We start from the raw sequence: 21,406 nt of genomic DNA on the forward strand, positions 1-21,406 counted from the left end.
AGTTGTCTTTGCCACTAGATGGTGTTTCTCAAACATGGATACCTGGAGAGTATGCCTGTGGGTCCTACTGAGACCCACATAAAATCAGAACCGCCCCCCCCCCACCACCACCACCTGGCTGGGCCCTTACGTACATCCTTCCTTGCTGATGAAGGCCCCTTGAGGAGCCTGTGGAATGCCCTTCCACACGGTGATGGGCTTGGGGTAGCCAGGGTCCGTGGCCCGCCGCTCCTCGCTGTAGCGCCAGTACCGCTCGCCTTTGAAAAAGTAGGTCTTGCCCACAGGTTCCCAGCGCAGAGCCGTGTCGATGCCTTCTCGGGGCAGACAGCTGCCCAGCTCCCCGAGGCTGTGGGGGTACCCAGGCTCCACCGTCACTTCCTTAAATACCCAGTACTTGTCACCTGTGGCCAAGAGGAGCCCAGGGTCAGCCTTCTGCAGACACTCAATACCAGAGGTTGTGGCTAGTGCCACCTGCCCATCTTCTACTTGGACTGAAGCCGTTCATAGAGCCAGAGTGTCAGAGGGAAACAGCCGTAGGCCTGCTCCATTTCCTCAGTGGGAAACTGAGGCCTCTTGGCCCAGGCAGAGCTTAGGGGTCAAGAAGCCGGAAGCCAGTCACACATCCTGGGTAACTCACCCATGCTGCCCAGGCTCCATGCCCCACCCTCTTTCCTTTTATGTGACTTTCTCATTTCTGGGTGACCTTAGCCATTCATGCATGCTAGTACTCCCCTAACCTTCTACCAGTGACACCCAACTCTTGAGGCTATAGCCCATAGCCCCCTCTTCCAGTGGACCTGGGCCTCAGACCCAGTACCCTGATGGCCCATCAGCCCCTGGGCATTTCCAAGTCAGCTTCCTGAAGTTCCTCATCTTCAGCACAGAGGGCTCCCTCTTTCACCCTTCGTGCCTCCCAGGACCCCAACAAGAAGTCCCAGCATCACTGTTGATCCTCTCTCTCCTTTGCCTCTCAAAACTCAGCCTCTCCAGAGGCCTAGTTAACCTTCTAGCTGTCTGTCACCTCACTGCTCCTCTCTGCTTTGGGCCTTACAGATATCGCTCTCCTCAACTCCAGCAACCATCTCAGAAATGGCCTCCCTGCCTCTGCCCTGACTGCTGCCTGCCCTCTGGCTCTCTGGCTGCCCTCTGGCTCTCTGCCTGCCCTCTGGCTCAAAAACATCCAGTGAATTTCGAGCATTGCCTAATCTGGCCTGGCCACCAAGGCTCCTCAGGCCTCTCTCCCAAACTACCTTTCCAGGCCACTTCTTCTCACAGCTTTCAGATGTGGGGCTCCATGGATGTTTGGGGGGCCTTCTAAAGCCTTTTGAATAGATGTGCACGCTCCTACACTACTGCTTTTCCCATGTTGTTCCTTCCCCTTGGAATGCTCACTTTTCACTAGCTGTCTGTATCTTACCCTTCTGGGGGTCTGGTCAAAGTCAAGATAATTGAAGTGAAACCACCTAGCACAGGGTGAGCACAGGGTGAGCACAGGGTGAGCATGCTGTACTATTAGCTGCCCCTCCTTCTTCCCTGACCTCTCCAGTCTCCAGGCTGTGTGACCTCCTATTTCCTGGCTCTTACAGAACTGATAGGGTGACCTTCCGTGGAGCACTGCTAGTCTTCAATTGCCTGTACCACCTTCTACTTCATATAGGTGAGGCTTGTTGCCCCACCAACTTTGGCACATACAGATTTTCAGCAATCACTCCCTGACTTGATTTCCCCAGTTCGTGCATTGCCTGACTGCAGGGATCTATCAGTCAGATGTTAATGTCGCTGTAAGGGCTAGAAGGACCCCTCATGGGCATCTGCTGCCTACCCCACCTTTTCCATTTTACAGATGGAGAAAGGGGGTCCCCAGGGCAGGGAGCCATCCCAGATCCCTCCGTACAGGCCACATTACCTTTGAAGAAGACAAATCTTCCATCAGCCCTTTCATAGGCTGCGTCTATGCGGGCAGGCAGCCCCTTCCAGAACTGCTCGATCTGCATGGGGTAGCCCTCCTGCACCCGGTTATTGCGCAGGCGCCAGAACCAACGATCCTGAGGGTTAAGGAAGGAGAGGAAGAGGCATAGCCTCTGAACCCAGTGATCTCAGCCCAACAACCCAACACTTTCCTCTGGCCCAAACCTTGTAACCCTCTGTGAATTCTGTCCATTTACTGTTTCTAACCCTGTAAGAAAGACAGGATGCTCATTAAATTAACTCTCTTCGTGTAAGCCTCAGGATGGCTCTTGCTGCCTGAAGGGCCATGAGACAGAGACTGCAGACAGACCTGATGTGGAGAGGAGGTGTGGAGGAGCCGGAAGGGATGATGCAGGATCTGGTGTGTGTGTGGGTTGGGGCGGGGGCAGTATGTATGTTGGGGGCGCTAAGAGTGGCCACACGAGGGCAGCAGAGATTCACGACGTCAGCAGGGCTACCCCCCAGGCTGGTGGGAAGCTCAGGTGGTCACTGAACCTGGGCAGAGTGCCTTCCTCATAAATGGCTGGCTCCATCCATCAGAGCTAGGACCGTGGGAAGCAAACCATGGGAATTTCTCTAAGACCTGGGTGTGAATTCAGGTTCCTCCACTTACAGCCGCATGACCTTGGGCACAGTACCTAAAGAGCCTCATCTGCAAATGGGGGTAATAATGGTGGATAAGATGAGAGATTATAGGCAAAGTGCCTAGAACAGTATGGAGTCCCATAGTCGATGTTGAATAAATGGCAGATCAATCAGCCAAGAGCGTGATAAAAGCCCTCCTCTTCTAACTGGTCCCTTGTCTCACTGCATCTTTTGGTTGGTAGGCACTCTGGGCAAGGCCATAACCTCCCAGGACCTCAGTTTTCTTATGTGTAAATGGAGATAATAAAACCCAGACTTGTCTAAGAACCGTTTAGTTGGAGGATCAAAGAGTGCAGAAGAATGAATGTGATTCATAAAAGATGGCATAAAAGCTAGAGGAGGTTTTTTAAAAGTGTTTTACAAAGAACTTTCACATCCAGTTTTTTTAAACCTTATTTTAACTTTCACAACTCTTGTCAAGTAGATATGAGATATACAGAGTCTTAAGGAAGACCAAGTGACTTTCCTAGAGCCACTTGGTGAGAGGCAGGACTTGGCTGACCCAGGGCACCTGATTCTTGCTCAGTGCTCAAAGCTTGCCGGGGAGAACTCCACGAGGGGAGTGGGAAGCCCTCTGCAACCATGCAGTATGACAGAGGCATGCTGCCCAGATCCTCTTCAGTGGAGGGCTTATTGCCTCTGAGGCTGGGAGTGTGGTCAGCAAGCAGTTTTCAACTGTCAGCCTTTTGGGGTGGTCTCAATTTTAGAATGCTCCCCTAGGGTCACACCCTCCCTTATCCAATGGCTGAATGAGGCAAGGAGTATAAAGTGCAGCTATTTGGGGCCCAATGTGGGATAATTCTGACTGGCCAACCTACCTCCAGAGAGGCCCCCTGTAGGGGCGGCTGAGTCTGCAAAGGGCCTAGTTGCTGCTTATCTTCTTCCTCTGCCCAGTCCTGCTTCCTTCCCACAGATGTTGATCCCAAAGGTACTTCCTAATCACAATCCTACATTCCAAACACTGTCTCAGACTCTGCTTCCTTTAGAACCCAAACCGTAACAGCCCCTCCCCCCAGTCGGCCCATGTTTAATGTGATAGGACAGGATGGGTGACAAGATGTAGCCTGGCCCTCTTTCTATCAGGCAGCTCTCAGAACCAGCCTCTTAGCTCTGGCAGGATCTAGAGGCAATGCAGCCACCACTGTGCCAACCCCTACTCTAAGCCACCATCTTCATAGCCATTTACTCGTTTGATCTTCATACACCCTTTGTTAAAGGAATGACTCTCCTAGTTTTCAGATAGAGAAACTGAGGTCCGGAAAAGGAAGGTGAGTTACTCAAAGTTACAGACCAGAAACCCGACTCCAGCAGTTTTCCCCAGCATTAACCCCTGGTTCAGGGTCACCGGTCTTCCCCCCTCCCTCTCGATTTGCGCAGCAGCACCAGGAAGAGACCCCGTGTCCTGGCCATTGGGCCAGCTCCTGTCCGGGCCCCAGAGCAGCAGCCTTTTCTGGCTTCTTGGTGGGGGAAGGGGTGGGAGGGGAACCCCGGATAGCGCCAGTCGACTGGCCCTACCTTAAACACAAACATCTCGCCCCGGAAGAGGGCCACTGTGTTGAAGTTGCCATCACAGATGTTCGGTTTGGCGCCGGGTGTGGATGGCCGGTCACCGAGGGGTGGCCGAGGGGGCCTGGGCTGGCGCTCATGCTTCCTCTCAGACGGTGAATGGATCCTGCGGACGGGGAGCGTGGGGAGGGGCCTTGTGGGTTCCAGGGGCTCGGCTGGGGGTCCTGGAGAGAGGGGCTGCATCTTAGAAAGGGGCTAGCCATTCCTTGCTTCCCCCCTGTCATTGCTGCCTCATCACCGGGGCAGCTCTGAGACAAGTATGTCACACTCCAGCCTCCTGTCCCCTCTCCCCATTTTTCACTTCTCCAATCTTTGAGAAAATAGAACCATTAAGTGGGAACTGTCATTTTGTCCACTCTCAAATCTGAATTGTTCTCTTTCTTCTCTCCTGTTGTGAGAGAACGTGCCCCTTCCGAGGCTCAGTGTCCCACACTCTCTCTTCTCCCCTCCATACACGCTAGCCCCATTCTCTCACGCCCCCTTCATTCTTTATCTGGCTCTAATATGGCCTCTGCCTTGTCACCCACTGACACTGCTCTGTCCAGATCGCCAATGGCCTCTATGTTCCCAAATCTGTTGGTTTCTTGGCTCAGACTTGGATGTGCATATGAATCATTCAGGGATCTTGATAAAATGCAGATTATGACGCAGAAGATCTGGGTTGGGCCTGTAATTCTGCATTTCTTCAAGCTCTCAGGTGATGCTGATGTTGCTGTCTGAGGCCCGTACTTTGAATAACAAGATCAGAGAAACTTTCCTCAGAACACTCCATTCTTCTCCAGAACCCTGCCCCATGAGCTGTTCTTTCCCAGCCTCCTTTGCTGGCAGCCTGTCCTCTACCCTACACTAAAGGCGGTGGTGGCCCTGGGTCCTCTTCTCTTCTTTGTCTCCTTTCTGGTCCCTCAGTCAGTGCTTCTCAGCTTGGGCTCCATAATAGGATCACCTAGGGAGCTTTAAAAACTCCTGATGCTCAGAAGGCCCCCAGACCAAGTAAAACCAAATCTCAGTGGTGAGGACCTTGTATTAGCATTTTTTATTGAAATCCCTAGGTGATTCCAATGGGCAGCCAAGTTGAGAATCATGGCCCTAAGTGATCTCGTCCAGGTTCGTGGCTTTAAAGACTCTTTCAGTTAAAGCCGTCCCATAGGATGTTCTGTGATGACAGAAAAGTTCTTCATCTGCACTGTCCAGGACAGTAGCCTCCAGCCACATGTGGCTATTGAGTACTTGAAATGAGTAACTAGTTGTTAGTTTGACAGAAGAACTGAAATTTTAATTTTATTTAATTCTAATTAATTTAAATTTTAACTTTAATAGCCACATGTGGCTACTATATTGGATACCAAAGAGCTCGAATTACTATCCCAGCCCAGATCTCTGAGCTGTAGATTGGTCAATCCTATTGCCCCACAATTACAAAAGCCAGAAACCTTGGTGTCGTCCTTCTCCTCACCTCATGTCTGATCTGTCAGCAAATCCTGTCCACTCTATTTTCATATCTTCCAGTCCCCACTGCCCCATCCGGTCCTGTACAGCTTCACCTATGGAAATCCTGCCTGTCCGCCAGGGCTTTGGGTAGGGCCCCCTCCTCTGCGAGGTCCTCAGGACTTCCAAAGGGAGCCTTTCTCCTGTGCTCCGTAGCCTGGGGGATGTGGGGGCCTGTACTCTGTAGACTTCTTATCTCAAGTAACTTAATGGGAAGAAGAACTTCACATACCAGCATGACCAGAGAACCAGGAGGGAGGCATGGTAGCAGGCTTCTCATACCTTATCAAGATATTAGCCTCGCTTCTCATTTTTTCTTGTTTAAGAAAAAAGCTCTGGTTATAATACTCATCACATTGTATCACCATTACAGGTGAGTTGAATCTCCTGGCTAGAGGTGGGACCCCTTGAGAATGAACCATGGGAGGCTAGAGGGAGGTATGTGGAGGGGGAGGGGTTGGAGAAGAGGGAGTGGGTGGGCCTCTGCCTACTTTTGTCTCTCCCAGTAGCAGCTGAGACCTGCCTCTAGGTTTCCCCAGGGGGAGGCAAGTGGGGTAGGTGGGGGTGGGGTAAGGAGGTAGCCTTGCCCCTTTTGGTTAAGTAATGACATCAGAAGTCTCTAGAGACACAGAAGCTATGGGGATGGCTGGCAAGGCTCCCCGATCCCTGCCCCCATTCCCCTCCCCCACGACAGGCAGGCAGTTGTAGCTCAGCCCTGAGGAAGTGGTGGCCCCCTCCCCTGCCACACACCGTAGATCTTCTGGATGCCCTGGAGATCATCCTGAGGCAGCTTGAAGTTGTGTGTCTCCATGTACTGGTAGAAGGGTGCCATGATGGCGCTGGGGTCGTTGGAGTGCTCCAGTCCCAGCGCGTGGCCCAACTCGTGCACAGCCACCAGGAAGAGGTCATTCCCTGTAGAGAAGGGGATGGGGAGGTGCTCAGGGCGCCCGCTTTAAGTATCAATCAATTCATGCATTGAGTTGGCAAACACTGAGCATAGACTTTGTGTCAGGTCTTGTACTGGACACTGAATCATACAGAGAAATCAGACGCACCCCTGTCGTCTAGAACTCTCTATATAGTGGGGGATAGAGGGAGACAAACAAAATGAGTGAAACTAGTGTTCCAGGTGCTTTAATAGATGTCTATAAGGGTCGAGTGAGGATACTGAGAAGGGAAGAGTCATTTAAACTTGAAGGAAGATGTTCGGGGAAAGCTTCATAAAGGTGAAGCTTAAGTTGAATCTTGAAAGATAAGAAGTTAGGAGAATCAGGGGGTAGGAGAGGAAGAGGGGTGGGGATGACATTTCTGGTAAAGGGAGTGCTATAAACAAGGTCCAGGGACAAGCGGTTTTATTCCACTTGGCTCTAGAACAAAGCACGAAGGGAGGGCCAGAGAGAGATGAGGTCAGCCAGGTTGGCAGGCAGAGCTCTATGATGCCACACAAAGGAATTTGGATTGACTTATTGGCCACTGGGGAGTTTAACAGGAGTGGGGGCAGTGACCAGATGACATCACTCTGCCTGTGGTTGGAGGAAGGATTTGGGGGTAATGAGACCAGAGGCAGGGGTATCAGCGGGGTCAGTTCAGAAGCCAGTACAAGGGGTCATGTGAGGGATGAAAAGGGCCTGATCCAAGGCAGAGATAGTGGGACAAGTGGAGGGGAGTCCTGGGGGCGGCAGGCTGGCGGTCAGCTTCAGAAAACCCAGGGGCAGGCCGGGCTCTGGTTATGTGGCAGCTCTCAGTCTGGCAAGACCCTAGTCCTTAAAGAACTGAGCTATGGTCAAGATCAAGGCAAGGAATCAAATGCGAGTGAAAGCAGCAAGGTCCAAGTGCTAAAAGTGGGACATGGGATCCTGAGAATGAAGCTAAGGGGGCAACATGGTATAATGGTCATGAGCATTGGCCCCTGAGCGGGACAGACCTCGTTCATTTCCACCTCTACTCCACCAGCTCTGTGAACTTGGCCAGAAGTTCTACTCCCTGAGCCTCAATTTCCTCATGTATAAAATGTGGAAATCGTCCTACCTCATAGGGTTGCATGAGGGTTGGGCGAGTTATATGTGTAGTAGGCGTGATACTGCTGGGGAGCTGCTGTTTCTGTACACAAGACAGAAGCTTGGTGCCTGGAATAAGCCCATTGCCCAGAAAGGAAGCACAAGGCCAGTGGGGTTCCAGCAACCAGATGCTCTTAAAGCAACTCCCCTGAGCTTCTGGATCAGGCCTGGGACAGGCAAGGCCTGATTTTGGAGGCATTAAGTAACACCAGCTTTAGGAAAGAAGTGTAAGGGGCTGGTAGTTGGGCAGGCTGTTGTATGAACAATTCTGACTCCTGTCTGTCCAGTTATGGACGCCTGCTTACCTTGACCTCTGCCATTTGAATGCCCTTGAGGCCCGCCTCTTACTACCCAGTCCTAAGGTGTGTTGCAGGTCATTCCTGTCACCTTTAAATGCAAGAGAGGCTGCCAGGAGCCCAGGAGGTTGTCAGGAGTCCTAATCACTCTGGCCCCAGTGTCACTGGCAAAATTGCCCTACCCCGACCCAGCCACGGGCCCTGGGAGGGTCAGATGGGGTTGAGGATTGTCTCTGGCCTTTCTGGCTAAAGTCTTGGGAAAAGAGAAGAGCTCCATGGGGCAGACCCAGACGTGTGCATGCCTGTGGCTCTGCTGATACCACCAGTGTTTTCAGCGAAGAGGCCATGGGCAAGATCAGTGCAAGGTTGGCCAAGAGCCTGGGGCTGCCTTCTGCTGGGGAAGGGCGAGCTGGCACGAGGAATCCAGGCCGCCCCCAGTTCCCTCCTCAGGTCCTGGTCTATCTGGCAGCAGGGAAGGGTGAGCTCATCTCTGAGCTCCATCCCAAACAAAGGTGGCTGCTAGAGCCAGCGGAAGGCAGCTCTGCTTCCTGGGGTCTAGTCCTGGCTCTGCTCCTGGTCTGTTCTTTGACCTGGGACAAGCTGTTCGGTCCATTGTCTCTTGACCAGGCTTTTCGTTGGGGGCATCCACAGGGATCTCAGCTGGGAACCAGGGAGCAGGGCTCTGAGCACCTGGCAAGACTGTAAACTGTGTCCTCAGCCTCTGTCTATTACTCTGAGAGCCTCTGTGTGTGAGTCTCTGCAGAGAACAGGAGTAAGTCCTTGAAGGTAGCGTTTTGTGGATTTGTTCCAGGGACCAAAAGGCAGAGAAGAGCTAGGAAGCTGGTATCTTACTGCACGGAAACCCAAGAGACCTGTGAAGTGGGAGCTGTTTTGAGGAGATGGCTGGAGAAGAGATGGGGCTAGAGAACTCCCTGGAGCTTGTGAGTGGAAAAGCAGAGAGATGGAGAAGACTTTAGTGCTTAATGGGCAGGAGGCTGTTAGGATCTTCAGTCCCCAAAGGGTAAGAGGCAGGAAGCAGAGTGGTCAGAAGTACAGTCCCTGGGAGTCAGATTGTCACGAATCCCAGTGCTGCCAGGTCTTAGCAGTGTGACAGCTTAAATCTCTTCCTCTGTAAAATGAAGGGGATAATGGTGCCTTCATAAGAATCGAGGTGAAGATTAATGAGGCAAGGTATGTAAAGCCTCATAGTGGCTCCTGGCACAGAACTATCACTATTAATTAGTAGAGTCATGTTGAGCTTGTATGAGGACCGGCATCCCCAATAGAGAGTGTTCTTGTGGGCTGGGAGCTCAAGTCCTTGGGCCTTTTAGCAAGTACCCAATAGTCTACTTGGCTACTCAGGTGGACTGTCTGCGTCATTTCCCTTCTCTTAGCACCTCCATATTTGGCAAGTCCCATCTCACTGGCTCCTCCAGCCCCAAAAAAGGTTATAGTACTTTCGTTTGCCTCTATTCTTTTGCCAGTGCTGTCCCCTCTAACTGTCCCCTCTTACTCCGTTGAAGTTCAGCTCAGCACCGCATCTTCCAGGCAGCGAGTGCTTCTTCCTCTGCCCTCTCCCGCCAATTTATCTAAACCATCACACAGAACACTTTCTACCCTGCATTATAGCCTCTAACACACACTCATTCGTCCTAGGACTGTGATCTCCATGAAGGCAAGCTTTGTGCTTGACAGGGCTTGGTGACGGCAGCCAGGACAGGACAATGCCACAGAAATTAAGAGTCCTGGGTCCATACCTGGCTCTGCCACTTACGACTGTGTGAATTTCTTAACCACTCAGAACTTTACTCTTCTCATCTGTAAAGTGGAGATTATGATCCCTGCTGGGTCTAGATCCCAGGGTTGGGAAGAGTTGCAGAAGGGCTCTACCCTGTGAAGCGCTGGTCTGGGTAACTCTTCCTGTCTTGTCTCCTTCCCTGAGTCCGGGCTTCCTCCCCGGCAGAGCTTAGTGAATTCTGCCGACTTCACTGTTTGACTCTTTGGAAAGAGTTGAGGACAGAAGGTGCCTGGAAGCAGTTCCTGAGACCAGCGTAAAGGTGCAGTGGGCCAGATTGCCCTTCACACAGACTCCAATGAGCTGGAGAATCAAAATCAACTTTACAATCCAGTGTTTCTCCAGAGAGCCTTTTAAACACACAGGTAGAGGAGATTCTGATTCAGGAATTTTGAGTTGGTTTTAGGCACCTTTTGCTTTTTAAGTTCTCCTGGTGAAATTTGTAATGGTTGGGTAAAGCCCATATACCTGAAGCAACTGTTCGACCTCACTATCTCGGAAAGTGGGACAGCCTGTGTCACACATGCTTCCCAGTGTGATGTAATAGTGAGGGCCAGCACCACCTAGAAAGTAGTCTTGCCAAAAACGTGAACCCGAATCTAGTCAGGCCCGTTGATCTAATTACCAATATTCAGGAAATATGGGAAAGAGAGACAAGTTAAAAATGAACCTGAATTTCGTCAAGCCAAATGGCTATCTGTCTTCAGGACAAATGACTCAGTTTCTTCAACAAATATGGGGGGCATGGGACATGGAAGTGAGATGATTCGTTTTAAAATAAAGGGTCTTTAAGAGATATGTCAGCCATGTAGGATGCATGGGTATTGTTTGGATCCTGATGCAAGCAAACAACTATAAAAGATATTTTATAGATAATTTGAGAAAATGAACACAAACTGGATATGCAATATTAAGAAATTATTAATTTTGTTGGGTTTAATTTGTGCTTATGTGAAAAATAATCTATTAGAGACATATACTAAAATATTTACAGGTGAAATGATTATGCTTGGGATTTTCTTTAAAATACATCAGCCAAGAAAAAAAAAGTGGGATGTAGATGAAATAAGAGTGATATAAAGTTGATAATTGCTGGAGCAGGGTGATGGGTACCTGGGGGCTCATATTATCATTTTCTCCACTTTTGTGAGTTTGAAATTTTCCATAATGGCAATTTAGAATAGAGAAGAAAACCAATAAACAAAAAGTTCCCAGGAGACTCCACTCACTCCCCCATGGAGTTTATGTGGAAATTAAACAAGATAATATACAGGTGCTCAATAACTCTTGGTTCCTTTCCTCTCCTTCTAAAAGCCATCCTAGGGCAATCTGGTGCATTCCACTTCTCCAGCCAGGGTTCCATTGCATCTGGATAGTTTATGCTTGGTTTCCCAGAACACGGAGATGTTCTGACTTGTCCAGAGAAAACTTTAGCCATCTTGGAATTTCTATCAGAATTGGTGGTCATTCATCAGGATGGGGCGGGACAGACAGGAGGGTTCTGAGATGGTCCCGGCTCCTTCCCACACATACCACTAGAAGTGCTTGGAATTTTAGCCCAAGGTTTCCAACAGCAAGGAGTAGATGTGGAAATGCAAAATCCCAGAGCTGGGAAGGGGTGAGCAGAGGAGTAGAAGTGTCTTTCCAGCACCTCCTCTGGGCAATAGCCTTTTAAGAATTCATTTATTGCTATCACAGCTATAACTAAAATCTTATCAGCTAACAGTGCCTGGCACATAACTAGGCTTAAAAATGTTAGTTCTCTTCTCTTCACACCTTATCAGTTAGCACAGACTGCCTTGACACTGATCCAAAGAATGAGATAAAGAATAGGTGTTACAAAAACCAGGAAACACATCCAGGCCAGAGGGGAGGGACACCAGGAAGAGGAAATGGAGCTAGATTGGAAAGAGGACACAAGTTTGAAAAGGGCAGGAGACAAAGAGAAGTTTAACAATTTCATAACTTTGCCCAGGCTGAGCCTTGGCCAAACCATCTCCTGAACCACCTTTGATGGATAAACCAATAGCTAACAATCCCTGATCCATGCAAATATGAATTTTTCTCAAGGAGGCCGTCCCCATTTATACATACCAGCACAGCCTCCGAGGAAATGGGCTTTAAAATCTCCTCTCGGCCTGAAGCTTCACTAAGAAGAAAGAATGCCCAGTGTTTTCCAAACTTGCCTAAGCTTAGGAATCAGAATCTCCAGGGGAAGGGCCTGGGAATCTGTGTATATAACAAGAACACTGGTTAATTCTTATGATCAGGCAAGTTAGGGAAACTGGGGATGAAGACAGTGTTTCTTAAGGTGATAGAACACCTGCATCAGAAACACCTGGGGATATTATTAGACTAAGTGCACAGTCCTAAGCCTAGCCCCCGAACAAGAGAATGAGAATACCAAGATGATTGGGGCCTGGATCCTGGAATCTGCATTCTTTAAAAAGTTTCCTAGGCGATTCTGGTGTGCCATGGAGTTTGAGAGCCATGGAAGCTTAGCATGGTGGCTAAGAGTACAGTCTCTGGAGTTGTAATGCTCAGGTTCAAATCCTTATTTCACCATTCGCCAGCTATGGTACCTTCATTAGTTTATTTAATGTTTCTCTATACAGTTTACCTATCTGTAAAATGGGGGTAAAAATATGTATATACTATGGGGAAAGCACTTGGCATGGGCCTTAGAATATTAACATAAAATCTGTTTTCTATTATAATCTAAAAGAGGACAGAATAGAATCCTTTGCCCCTTTCTCCTCTGGATTCCTACTGCATCTTCTGGGTATTTTTTGCTAAAGTCTTCTGTACATACAGTCTGCCTTGTGAGAGGGTAGCTTATGTACACACCTGTCTCCTCAACTCAACTCTGGAGTTCCAGAGGGCAGAGACCATGTCTTTTTAAAAACGTTTGGATCCCATGGGCTGTGCATCATGTTACATTAAAGTTGGAAGGGACCTCAGAGATCACCTAATCTAGTCCTTCATTTTACAGACAAGGAGGCTGGGGTCAATTATTTGTCCCTAATCACACCAGCTATGCCACTTGAGCTCTGAACTCTTCATCTTAAAAATGATGTACAGTTGCCTACTTACTAAGCATGTGCCTTACAAGTAAATACAGATGAGGAATTCTTTTGCAACCTGAAGAGTATTGTTATTGTACAGTATTGACTCTGGCTTCATATAATATTCATTGAATCATACTGGTGAGAAGCAAGTCATCCAAGGATGCTAGAGTAATATGGGGCCTGTTATTCATTCACCTGTGAGGTTGACATAAGGGAGAGAGTCAGTCATGTCATCCCATAAGATGGCCTTTGAAGCTATCATCAGTCAGGCCAGAGCGTCACTTTCGGATCCCACATTCAGCTTTAATGCTTTTTTAATCTTTTCCCCCAGTCTGATCCATTAGTCTTATTCATGGCCTAACCCCTCCCTCTTGACTCGGCATTTGCTAAGTGATCTGACCCATCTCCATGGCCCTGGCCCTGGTGGATCACATGTTGAATATTATCAAGGACCACAGTTCCCACCCTCTTAGGTTCTTAGTTCTTGGATAAGAAGCTCTAGAAACCAGGGACTCATCTATAGCATCCTCCAGGCTCTTTCTCAGGGATTCTGAGAAACCCAGGACTGAACCCTGTCCTTTCATGGCCTTACCATCATGGTTGGCATTTCCTAGTGTCCACGGCTCATCTGAGTCAAAGTGAGTGTCTCCTCCAATTCCGGGGCCAGGGAAGTAGGCATGGGCCAGGAATCCTCCTTCCCCATCAAATGGGGAGCTGTCACCGTGGAAGCCAGAAGCAAAGAAGATCATGATGTCTGCTTCCTTCCGGTCACTTTTGATCTCATGGTACGGCACCTCTTCAAAGGTCAGTGGAGTCACCTTCTGCCACACATCGAAAGCCTGGCGAATAGCTTTCCGTGTGTCTAGCTCACCCACCTTTGGGGTATAGTTATGAATGCTGGTGAGAGGGGAAGGAATTAAATTAGAGAGGAAGAGACAGAATTTCAGAGACCAGCCAAATGACCTTCAAATTTTACCCCTACAATTTTGTGGAGGTGCCTTAGGGGTTGAAGAAGAGGCAAGGCTCTGGGTCCCTACCTCTGCTTGATCAGAGTAGCCTTGCTTTAATCAGTGTTTTGTATTTAATCTCTGACAAAGTTTGTGTTGAATAGAATTTCACTTCAAATTGTTGAAAAAAAATTAAGTTGGTGGATAGCATTTTCTAAAATTTACATTTCAACAAATACGTAAAATGGGTACATTTATAACAGTATAGAAATATTTAAATGGTAGAGCGTTTAAGTGAATGTCTCTTTAAAAAAAAAAAAACCTTTGGCACCCACCAACTACTACTGCTTGTCTACCTAAAAGCTGGTACAGGGAGGTATCTGGTTTAATCACATATAGATTTAGCTATTTAAGGTTAGTATATCCAGATTACATGGTTCTTCACAATGTAGCACACTACTTCTGGGTGCTCTGCCCCATGAACACCTGGGGCAAGGATTATTCACCCATTCTATAGGTAAGGAAACTGAGGCCCATAGAGTTTGGGTGATAAAAGTTAAGATCAGAGTTGGGTTGGAATCCAAATCTTTTTTTTGATCCACTCTACTTCTTCAGTAGACCTTAATTGTCCATCCATTTTTTTTAAATGCCTACTACACCTGGTCTTCCTAGGTGGTCTCCCATCCAAGTACTAACCAGGCCCAACCCTGCTTAGCTTCCGAGATCAGATGGGATCAGGCACATTCAGGTGGCATTGCTGTAGACTCATCCATTTTCTAACCCAGATTCTTCTTCAGTTTCCTTCCTTTGTTAGATTTCTGAAAAAATCCTGTTCTGTTCTCTATGGCTTGTCAGCAGGAAAGCCCTTAGTCCAACTCTAAGATCTCTGTCTTAGATCCTACCCCAGAATGCAGGAGATCCAGCTGAGACAGAATCAGAGGCTTGAAAGGTACAAACCAGAGCCCACCTGAGCCTGCCCTATGTCTTGCCCTTGTGGTGGCCCCGCTCTGAATTCTAATGTTTGAGTATGCTGTGATGGGCTCCATCATCCCTGCTGGCAGTCGCTGGTCTGACTTGGAGATGACTGATCTTGCTCTGCCCTTGGTTTCCCCGACAGTCAATGAATGACATTGTTGCAATTTAGTTCCCAGTCCTTTATTCTCCTTAAGAAACAACTAGAAATTTGTCTTGGGAATCTTGAGTGAAGTCCATCAGGCTAAGTGGGACAGGGGTCTAGATCAGAGAGAGTGGTGTTTGGCAAGCAGTGATTGGGAGAATGAGTTCAGGCATGGTTCTTTATCATAGCTGAAATTTACTGAACAATCCATACCCTACTTTCTGTAACTAAAAACTATAGGAATCTAAACAGAACACAACTAAGGAGGCTCTAAAGGACTAAATAAACCTGAAGTTGGAGACACAGCATCCCCTGGAAACCACAAGGAGGACAAAGTCATAAGCTTTCAGCCCCTGGTCCTCACCCTGATCTCACACCCATCCACAGTAAGACCCTCTGAAACTCAGGTCAGGAAAAATAGTGAGGGTATAGCCAAAACCAGGGAGGAAGAGAGAGAGAGTCAAAGCACCTGTAGGTGATGTGTTTCTGCCTCCACTTCTGTCCAGTCAGGGCGTAGCGCTTGTTTCTCCGCCTACGGCTCAAGTGGGGGTGATCAGGGACACCACATCGGGGTTTCTTCATCCATCTGGGAAGAGAGAGGACACATACACACGTACACTGTGGTCACTGAACACTCTAGGAAGACACAGCAGAGTCGCCAGTCTCAGTCTGGGTGGCAGAATGCATCTCAACCTAGACTTGGGACCCTGGCTCTGATGGGTTCCGTACCAGGAACATGATCTACTGATGCATACATTCATTCACTCACAGCTGAATATGAGGAAACAGTGCTGCATAAGGGACTGGGAGTCAGAAGACGTGGGCTTGATAGTTCCAGCTCTACCAGTAATTGTATGAGCCCAGGGAAGCGACTGAATCAGCGTGAGCCTCAATTTCCTCATTTGCAACACAAGAACTATAGTTCTTGCTGTTCTTAGGTAATAGTGAGTCTCAAAGCAATGTGCATGTGTGAAAATGCTCTGTACCTGTACTCAGATCACATCTTGGTTTAAAACCCTCCAATGACTTCCCCAAACACCTAGAATAAAATCCAAACTCTTCATCTTGGCCCATAGGGCCCTGCATGAACTAGCCCATGCCTACCTGTCCAGAGACACCTTCCCTCTCCTTCCCCTCATATACTCTGCTCTAGCTACAGTGACCTTTCTGCTGTGCCTTGAACTTACTAAAATTATTCCCACTTCAGAGTCTTTGCATTTGCTGTTCCCTCTGCTTATAATGCTCTTCTTCACATGGTTTGTTTCCTTCTTTCCTTAAGGTCTCTGCTCAAATGTCACCCCTTCGAGAGGATCTCCTTGCCCACCCTATCTAAAATAGCCTCCCATCCCACCACTATCTGTTTATCCTGCTTAAATTTTCTTCATAGCATTTGTCTTCATAGAAGTTACACATAACTTCTTGTGGTCTTGTTTATTCTTTGTCTCTCTCACCAGTTTCTAAGCTCCATGAGGATAGGAACCTTGTCTGTATCCCCAGTGCCTGAAACAGGTGTTCAATAATGATTTGTTGAATGAATGAATAAATAAATGAATGAGAACTATCCAGCAATAGAATGGGATAGTTTGGAAGACAGCAAATTCCTTTTCACTATAGATGTTCAAAAAGTAGCTAAACAACTGTAGGACTTGGAACATAATTTTCTATAACTTTTATTACAGTGTATTGTGATTTTAAGTCCATTAGTCTGTTGCCTCTAATAAATAGGAAATTCTTTGATGACAGGAATCATATCCTCTTCATCATTGTATCCATAGCAATTAGCCCAGTGCCTGGACCTCAAGTAAATCCTGGTAACAGTTTGTTGTCAGGTAAAGTTATATGAGAGAACAGTAAGCCTGGGACATCATTGGGCATATTAAAAAGGAACCAGGGTAGGAGATTTAAAAGATGATGGCTGATTGGGGCCCAGGCCATCCTTGAATTTTAAATCTCTGCTGGCCTAATGTCTAACTCACTAAACTATGGCTTGGGATCGCTGGAAGGGAAAACAGTCTGACTTCATTTGCAGTTGTTGAAAGCAGTTGCCACTGGCGATATAGAAAAAAGATAGAGATTATTTTAACCAAATATTAAAACCCCTTGAGGAACTTAACCAGGTCTTATCTCTGTGTGGTCCACATCGCCTACAGTGTCCTGTACTCAGAAATCAGTAATTAAAAAACATAATAATAACAATGCCATGCATTGGAATAAACATTTAAAATTGTCACAGTGTTCACATTAAAATTTTTTTTTTTGATTCTCAAAACTACTTTGTGAGGTAACCAGAAATTATTTGTTCTCCATTTTATAGATGATGGAAAAGATACATAGATAAATTGAGTAACTTGCAAAATATTGCAAACAGTGAGGCAAGACTAGAACTTAGTTGAATGAATAAATGAATTATTAATTTCCCTGCTTAACACAAGGTTGTGCTAGAGGAACTATTCGTTGAATGAATGAATGAATGAATGAATAAGTGAATGAATAATGTGTGACATTTTCCCAGGTAGGCACTCAAAAGTAGTACTTGGAATTGTTAATCCAGGCTCCTTTCATTGACAGTCCCTGGGAAGAGAACTAGGAGCCATCTCAGCTACAGCAAGGCTAAGTTAGGCCTGGAATGGCACGGAGAGGGGAAAGAGGCCCAGAGAAGGCTGGGCCTGCCCAAGGTCACAGAGCTGGAGTCAAAACTAAGGTCTATAAATTCTACTCCAACACCCTCCCTACTCAGGTCTTGTTTTAAGTGCGAGTGCCTTCTTCCTTTCCACGCCTCCAAAACGCATTTCCCAGCCTTCCTTCAAAGAGGTGGGGGGAGAGCTGCAAGTGAGAAATGCCTCAGATTGTTCTCTCTGCCTCCTCCTCTTGTGGTCCACCTGCCACCCTCTGAACTCTTTCCAGCAGGCCTGGGGCTTTCTGGAACAGAGTAACCCAAGGCCAGGTGGTGCCTCAGCAGAGGCTCCAGTGCCTCTGCCCAGGATGCACTGCCATGAGGCCTGCACAAAGCCCTCAAAATAACGTCCGCTTTGAAAGACGGTCAGCCTTTCTTTAACCAGCTCACTCGTGAGGCCACAGTACTCACGACATCACAGGAGCAGTCAAATGTATTATCTTAGAATTTCATAATCTCACAATCAGAGAATCCTAGGAATAGAAAATGTTTGGACAGAATTTTAGGATCCTAAAACCCCATACTCACCAAATTTTAAAAGCTTAGATGCTTAGAATAATGGAATCTAGAATTTGAGAGTTGTAACTCGACACTCCCCTTTGTAAATGAACAAGCTGAGGCCCAGAAAGATGATTCTCTCAAGGAGTGACTCACCCAAGGGGTGGATTGATCCTGGCTCCACAACTGGGTGGATTTCCTGTTCCTCCACCCACCAACTTTCATGTGTCTTCTTCGCCCAGCCCTGCTCTCTCCTGAGCTCTGGATCCTACCCCTAAGGATCCAGCTCCTTAGGAAACTCACTCCGGGTCTTTTTCATGACTTCATGGTGTTAATGGCTTTTTAAAAACAGCTTTCATAACATTCATGGCTATTTCTTAAACAAACTTAAGCATGCTCTACTCTACAATTAAAAAAAAATCCATCTCAGTCTATGGCCATTCTACTCTGAACAAGCCCGATCGCATTTGATCTTGGAATCTAAGCAGGGCTGGGCCTGGTTAGTACTTGGATGGGAGACCACCTAGGAAGACCAGGTGCTGTAGGTGTAAAACATAATAAAATAAAAAATAAAATAAAATAAAAAATAAAATAAAATAAAATAAAATAAAATAAAATAAAAAAGGGATTGTAAATCGACAAGGTCCTTGCAGTCTGTGAGGCCAACAAAGGGTTGCCTTGCCTTAAAAAAAAAAAAAAAAGTCCATCCCTCTCTAGCTATCATCTATTCCTCCTTCCTTTCATTATTAAGCTTCTTGAAAGTTTTCCCTACACTTACCATCTCTACTCCTCACCTCCCCATCTCCTCACTGCAATCTGACTTTGTCTCCACCATTCCTCAGAGCTTACAATGGCCTCTTTGTTTTAGACTCAGCAGACACTTTTCAGTCTCCTGTTTGACTGCTCTGCAGCAGCTGAGCTCATTGCCCATTCCTGCCTTCACTGCCATGACATCACGACCCCAGGCTTCCTCCACCTCTCTGCCTGCTCCTCCTCAGCTTGCTTCGAGAGGTTCCATCCCCGGCACTCTCCCCCCTCTCTAAACTCTCCCTGAGTGATCTCAACCATCCTTGTTGCTTATTATCACCTCCTAAGTCACTCCCTGAAACTCAGTATTTCCTTCTGAGTTCTAGACTGGTGTAGCCAGTGTTTTTCACTAAATGGTGACCCTCTGGATTAAGATTAAGCACAGTGCCTGGCACACGCAGGCATTCAGCAAATGTTCCATAAGTAGAAGTGGAAGAAGTGTTGTCAACTCATCATTCCAGGGTTCTCTGTCTCAAGTGAGATGTGTATATCTCAAGGAATGCCAGAGGGGTAACTCATAGACACACAAATTACAGAATCAGAGGACCAACTATGACCAAACCCCTCACTGTGCTGATAAGGAAACTGAGGCCCCAAAGCATTAAGTGTCACACAGCAAGTTTGTCACAGAGCACAACCCCAATTCACACAGGAAAGGGCACCTTGGGGTATTCTCTCCTGGGATGACACTGCACATAAGAAGGTAAGATGGACATAGTTTATATACAAAGCCATGACAAATGTGAACCCAAACATAAGTCTGGAAAGTTCAAAGGCACAATGTCCTATGCAAATCTTACTCGATTGTTGTCTGATCCAACACACCGGTGACTGGGATCCCGTAAAACTGCTGCATAGTGGAGACTGCTGACTGTAAGGCCTTCCCTGAGTGCAACGCAGATGCCCGTGAATCATAGGGAAGCAGATAGCCATATGATTTTAACCAGTTCTGAAAGACACATGAAAGAAAAGGATGCATTATGGTGGAGAAGGCTCTGTTCTACCTGGGCAGAGATCTGCCCTTGAAAGTGGGGATCATTTTTCCTGAGGGACTTATGGACTTAAGCTCTGTTTTCTTCCTCCTTCACTTCCTCCTGTAGACACATTAAATGTATCTCCAGGAAACGCAGCTCTTATTGGCTTACTCTCCTGCTATAAACCTTTCATTGGCTCTCCCCTGGCTACAGAATGAAGATTAAATTTGCATTCAAGGCTTTCCACTACCCTGACTCTTTGCTCATTCATTCAGTGGTTTCTACTGACATATGACTAGACATGCAAAAGTACAAGAATAGTTCATTCTCTGAAAGAGAGTGATCTGTTAAAATGTCCCTTCCAGAAACCCATGTGTCTAAAGTCAGAGTCTGATAAAGAATAATGTTGTAGAATATTTATCGACATAAGGTTATATACAATCTTTATTGCTAACCCCTTAAAAAAAGCCAGCCATTATAAATAAATATAAATAAGCAAAACAATGTATTATTTAATTTAAATATCAATACATAAAAGGCATACATGAAAAATAATAGTATGACTATGTAAGAGAATTCCTTGTTTTTAGGAAGTATACAGTGAAGTATTTAGGTTTACATAAAGGTGCATGATGTCTACAACTTATTCTTAAATGGGTTCAGGAAAAAATATATCTCTGTGTCTCTCAGTCAGTCGGTTGGTCGGTCAGTCTGTCTGTCTAGAGAAAAAACAGATATAGTAAAATGTTTAAAAAAAATATTGACAGTTGGGGAATCCAGGTAAAGGGTAGTCAGGAATTCTTTGTCCTATTCTCAAAAACTTTTCTGAAAGTGAAAAAAATTTTAAATGAAAAAATAATGAATATCCTTCATTTGTAGCATGGGGGACTTCTTTCTTTGCTCTTTTCTTTTTTCCTAAGTTTTATGCATGAATCATTCAAAATATAAATGAGAAAACCTTTAAAAGGGCAAAAGAACCTGAAAGGAGCTTGGGCGAAGAAGGTCAAACAAGCAGTGGATCTGAAGGATAGCAAAGTCAAGACAGTTATGCTGACCGACAAGCATGAGGGGATAGAAACCTGAAGAAACCGAAACACCAGGAAATATCGGTGGCATCAGTTGGAAAATGAGGAAAATATCCAGGTATTTACCGAACCCACAGGCATTTACAGGAGCACTCCTACATGCTGGTCTCTAAGCTGGACAGAACCTGTGCCCATTCTTAGAGGATTGTCCTGAATACCTAACGAGCTAATGAAGGAAAAAGAATGTAAGAAATAGTATTATTCCCTTCCTATCTATAGGTTTTGTTTCCTGTTAAGTCAAATCAAACCATTTTGGAAGGAAGCAAACCAAAAACTATAAGTTATGATTTTACCAAAAGTGACTATATCTTTACTGCCTTGTGATAAAATCCATTAGACTGATTAAAAAACAAAATAGTCAGAATAATAAAGTCTTAAAATGTCCATAACAGAGTGACAACCTTACCTCTTTCATATTTGATGT

The 21,406-nt window shown here is 46.6% G+C and overlaps 1 protein-coding gene and 2 pseudogenes across 1 annotated transcript in view; 1 reads left to right on the top strand and 2 right to left on the bottom strand.

The window, feature by feature from the left end:
* MMP24 (matrix metallopeptidase 24) overlaps positions 1-21,406 on the bottom strand; it is a 41,016-nt gene that overhangs the window by 4,426 nt on the left and 15,184 nt on the right. Inside the window, exons 2-8 of the mRNA XM_016126405.2 lie at positions 19,724-19,872; positions 15,414-15,530; positions 13,473-13,777; positions 6,415-6,576; positions 4,129-4,343; positions 1,907-2,045; positions 135-401 (exon numbers count right to left, since the gene is read on the bottom strand). Coding sequence (XP_015981891.2) covers positions 135-401; positions 1,907-2,045; positions 4,129-4,343; positions 6,415-6,576; positions 13,473-13,777; positions 15,414-15,530; positions 19,724-19,872 — 1,354 coding nt within the window. The remainder of the gene's footprint in view (positions 1-134; positions 402-1,906; positions 2,046-4,128; positions 4,344-6,414; positions 6,577-13,472; positions 13,778-15,413; positions 15,531-19,723; positions 19,873-21,406) is intronic.
* On the bottom strand, positions 14,475-14,592 carry LOC118610119 (annotated as a pseudogene).
* On the top strand, positions 18,546-18,664 carry LOC118610098 (annotated as a pseudogene).

This window comes from Rousettus aegyptiacus, unplaced genomic scaffold (genome assembly GCF_014176215.1).
Source record: "Rousettus aegyptiacus isolate mRouAeg1 unplaced genomic scaffold, mRouAeg1.p scaffold_m13_p_12, whole genome shotgun sequence".
NCBI classification, from domain to species: Eukaryota; Metazoa; Chordata; class Mammalia; order Chiroptera; family Pteropodidae; genus Rousettus; species Rousettus aegyptiacus.